This window comes from Pteropus vampyrus, unplaced genomic scaffold, assembly GCF_000151845.1.
Source record: "Pteropus vampyrus isolate Shadow unplaced genomic scaffold, Pvam_2.0 Scaffold125, whole genome shotgun sequence".
Lineage (NCBI taxonomy): Eukaryota > Metazoa > Chordata > Mammalia > Chiroptera > Pteropodidae > Pteropus > Pteropus vampyrus.
The window spans coordinates 4,042,397-4,046,574 of record NW_011888906.1 but is presented as its reverse complement, the minus strand read 5'-3'; the positions used below and the strand labels follow the sequence as shown (position 1 = coordinate 4,046,574).

At 59.0% G+C, this 4,178-nt stretch overlaps 1 protein-coding gene across 1 annotated transcript in view; it reads right to left on the bottom strand.

Annotated features, from left to right (window-relative positions):
• Nucleotides 1-2,044, bottom strand: part of PLCG1 (phospholipase C gamma 1) — a 37,377-nt gene extending 35,333 nt beyond the window's left edge. Inside the window, exons 1-2 of the mRNA XM_011366635.2 lie at nt 1,952-2,044; nt 1,161-1,490 (exon numbers count right to left, since the gene is read on the bottom strand). Coding sequence (XP_011364937.1) covers nt 1,161-1,377 — 217 coding nt within the window. The 5' untranslated portion in view covers nt 1,378-1,490; nt 1,952-2,044. The remainder of the gene's footprint in view (nt 1-1,160; nt 1,491-1,951) is intronic.
• Between the last annotated feature and the right edge of the window lie 2,134 nt (nt 2,045-4,178).

The following is a 4,178-nucleotide window of genomic DNA, read 5'->3' as shown; positions in this document are numbered from 1 at the left end:
CCTGGCACCTGCATGCCAGGCGCTGGCTGGGCACGGGGCGGGGGGGTCTTTGCAGGAAGCAACCCACAGCCTGGGGTTGAGAAACATCATCTCACCCTTGCAGGCAGGAGAATGGAGGACAGAGCTAGGTGTCCATCCGGCCACAGCACAGGCACATGCTAAGTGGAAGAACACTGACAGATCTGGGGTTTTTCAAAGTCTCCCAACTCCCTCCTCCCAACTGAACCCTAAACAAAAAGCAGCGAGGCTCAGGCTGGGAGGGCAAAGAGGCAGGATATCAAGAGTAGTTGCTTGCGGTTCCCTGCAGCCACAGGACGCAAGACACAAAGGGCTAGATCCCAAACTGGCTGTCCACTCATAAAGAGTGCCTGACTCCAAGGCACTGAGGCTGGCCTTTCTGGGGCCAAGTTTTTGAGAACGTGCTTCGAAAGGCAAGGGGAAACTGGCCCTTTCTCAAGAGCCCCTGCCCTGGCTTTGGGTGTCTGTCCGCCCACACAGACCTCCAAAATTCAGCTTCAGGGCAAAAACAGCAGTGGGAAAAAGCAGCCACTGCTTTCTCTCAGGCTTTTTCAAAACAAACAGGACCACCTTCCTCCTCCCCAAGAGAGAGATGAGTAGGCCCGGCTCTGCTCCAAAACCAGCCCTACCCCAACATCTGCCTAGGTTCTACTCAAAGAACCCAAAGATTCCTTTGCAAGTAAGAGTCCAGCCTCAGTGCCCAAAGAGTTTCACCAAAACTGCTCTTTTTGGAAAAAAGGTTGTGGGCGGCGACCATCTAGTCTGGCCCCAGGTTCAGGGGCTGGGTAGGGGGCGCTGCTTTGGCGCCCCTCTCCTCCGCGGACACCACTCCCGGGGTGTGGGGGATCCAATGACTACCCCGCTGGTCTCCAATCCGCTAGGATTTTTAGGCCTCTGGGCAAAGCGCCAGAACACTCCCCCCAGCTGGGGGAGGGGGTGTTCTGTCAGGTGACTGAGAACCCGGATGCCCCCCGCCCCCGGTGACCACCCGGGCCAAGGCGGGGGCGGGGCCCGGAGGGTGTGGGGAGGGCCGGAAAGTTTGCCCAAGTCGCTCCGCCTGCGGGCCAGGGCGCGCGGGAGCGAGGCGCGGATCCCCGCCGCCCCCGTGCGTGCAGCGGGCCCCGCGGAGGGGGCGCACTTACTGGCCCCTTCAATCTTGTCGGCGCCACGGCTCCACGTGATCTGCCGCGTCTCCAGCTTGACCTGGAAGGTCTTCCGTTCGGGCCGCTGCGACTTCTTGGAGTAGAACAAAGTCATGACGGTGCCCACCTCGAGGCTGCGGCAGAGGTGCAGCACCTCGGCGTCCGAGGGCGCGCCGGGCCCGCAGCCATTGGCGCAGGGGGACGCGGCGCCCGCCATGGCTCCGGCGCTACGGGCGGCAGAAGCGGTAACGGCGGGATAGACCCGGCCGGCGGGAGCAGAGAACAAGCGACAGCGACGGGGAGCGGGCGAGCTGGCTCCGGCGACTGATCCTGCGGGCGGAGACGGGGCGGGGCCTGAGTGGGGGGGCGGGGCGGTCCTCCAGGCCCCGCCCCGGCCCGCGCGCCGGGAACAAAGACACCCGCGCGCCCGTGGGGAGGACCCCCGCCTGCCGCCCTCCGCGCCTGCGCCCCGAGACCCCCCGGTCAGGATCCAGGCGGGGGCGCAATGGCGGCGGGGGCGCGCGCGCTGCTCGTGGTCAAGCCCGTTCCTCCGTCCGGCAGAGCGACGGCCCCGGACACAACCTGACGACCACGGCCGACCCTGTCACGCACGGTAGCCGCGAGCCGGCCTGGCAGTCCGTCGCACACGCACAGGCTGCCGCCCAGCCCTCTGTCCCGCAGAGCCCTAGCCGCAGCCCTCTCACCCCCACTCTCCGAATGCCGCCCGCGCAGCAACCGGGAAGAGCTGAGGGCGCGGAGCGCCCCCGAGCCCGCCAGCCAAACCTAGTTACCTGGGCGGGCTGCCCGGCGGAGGAAGCCAGGCCGGGCCGCCTCACACCGGCGGCGGCGGCGGCGGCGGCGGGTCCTCTGCGCACCCTCTCTGGGGAGGGGCGGGGGCGGGGCTGCCTGTGGATTGGCCGGCAGGCTCTGATGGACAGCAGGCCTGACCCGCCCCTCCTCTCTGGTCCGCAGGCCACGCAAGGCTGGCCCGCAGGCCGCAGCTGTTTGTCTGTTCGACCTCTGCGGCCAGTGTGGCCGTCGAAGGTCTCGTCATTTGGAGAAGTCTCCCAGGCCTGATCATCTTCAGGCCATTCAGATCCGCGGGCCCCCGTGGCCTTCGTCTCTGTCCCTCGCATAAGCCTCTGCCGGCCCCACCTCACGTTCCGTGTCCACGAGGCGGGTCATGGACTCAGGTTCTACCTTACGGCGCCCCTCCTGTAAAGACTCTCCTGAGCTTTGGTTTTCCCGGCCTGACTCCCCTTGTTTTCCTCCTTCTCTGCATGCTGCCTTTCGGCCTCAAAAGCTTCTCTTCCTCTGGGCTGGGTCCTGAGCCAGTTCCCTAGGCGAACTAACCTTTTCCATGGCTTCACCCCACACCCAAGCTCCTGAAGAGTCAAATCTACCTCCCCTGCATCCCACTCTTTGCTCCACGTCCCGGCTTAACACAGGCATCTCACTCCCTTCTCAAACTGCTCCTCCCACAGTCTTCTCTTTCTCAGACCATGACAATAAACGCTAAGGTGCTTGGGCCAAAAACTCTTAAAGATATCCTGATTGCTTTCTCTGCCTCAACCCCATAGCAATCCATCAAGTTCTGTTCGTCCTGTCCTCAGATACCTCTACTCCACCCACAAATCCAAGGCTCATCTTTTCTCACCCAGATTATTTACTCTCCTTGGTCTTGCCTGCATCTATCTATTCTCCATGCTTTTACCTTTAAAATGAAATTACATCATGGTCCTCTACCTTCAGCCTCAAACCATTTATGATTTCTCATTGCAAATAAACACACTCCCTACCTGGCCCAGCAGGTCCAGTATGATCTGGCCCCTTTCTCACCACCCCGCTTTACTCTCCATTCTCCAGACACAAGTTTTGTGGTTACAGGCAGAACTCATTTAAGTGCACTTGCTTTTATTGTGCTTCATAGGTGTCGTTTAGAAGAGGAAGGCAAGACCCTCCACCAGCAAAAAGACAACTCACTTTATCGTGATACTCGTTTTATTCAGCCTGCAACCAAACCTGCAATATCTCCGAGATATGCCTTTATTTGAATAATTCGCAGTTTGTCTCCCTGAAGCCATTCTCTAGACTCGCCCCTGCAAGCTGCCCCATCACTCAGAACGGCCATAACTGAAGACACCTGCGGTCACAGTGGAGCCGGTCAGATATTGAGCCAAGCGGGAGCAGAACAACTTACTGCATTCAGAGGTGAGAGGCCCAGCGGAGAACCCAGCCGATGCCAGAGAAAGATCCAGGCTTCTTGGAATTTGTGCTCAGAGAACTCACCCAGCTGGGTGGTGCCTAGATCTGAGGCTGCCTCTGACTTTGTCTTGGTAGTGGGGGAGGGGAGGAGGGTGTGTGTGTGTGTGTGTGTGTGTGTGTGTGTGTGTGTGTTTTGATTCTCTCAAGTGCAACCCCTTAAGAAGCTGAGAATTCAGCCTGAAGTTAAGTCAAGTGTGCTATGTGGCTTCAGCCACCTGAGGGGAGGTGGAGTGGCTGAGATGGACTGCCACCTAGTGACAGGCCTTTAAAGTGGGAGGGCGGGAACTAAAGTTGACCTAATGCGGGGCCCAGAGATACAATGCTTACACATGTGGTCACACCAGATCCTCATAATTACCCTCTACTCAGGGATTACTGATGAAGAAACAGATTCAGAGAAGTTCTGTAACTTGCCTCAAGGCCACATAACTAACAAGTGGGGATTTGAACCCAAGTCTGTCTGACTGCATTTTCTACCTCACAAGAGAGCCACTGGCTTAAGTAGGTCAATAGTCAGTGGGCATGGAAGCTAATCAGCATGGGTGAGGGGAGGCCTTGGGCATGGCTGGCTCTGGACACAGGGAACCCAGAAAACATGAGCGCTCATAAAGTGTGGCTTATGCTTAAAATGATGCTGCCCTCGTCTGCAGACCCTGAGCTTCCCTGTGCTAGGCATTGATGCCATGAGTTGAGAGAATAAGAGAAACCCTCCAGGAATTCACAGCCCTCCAGGAATTCACAGACATTAAAGAG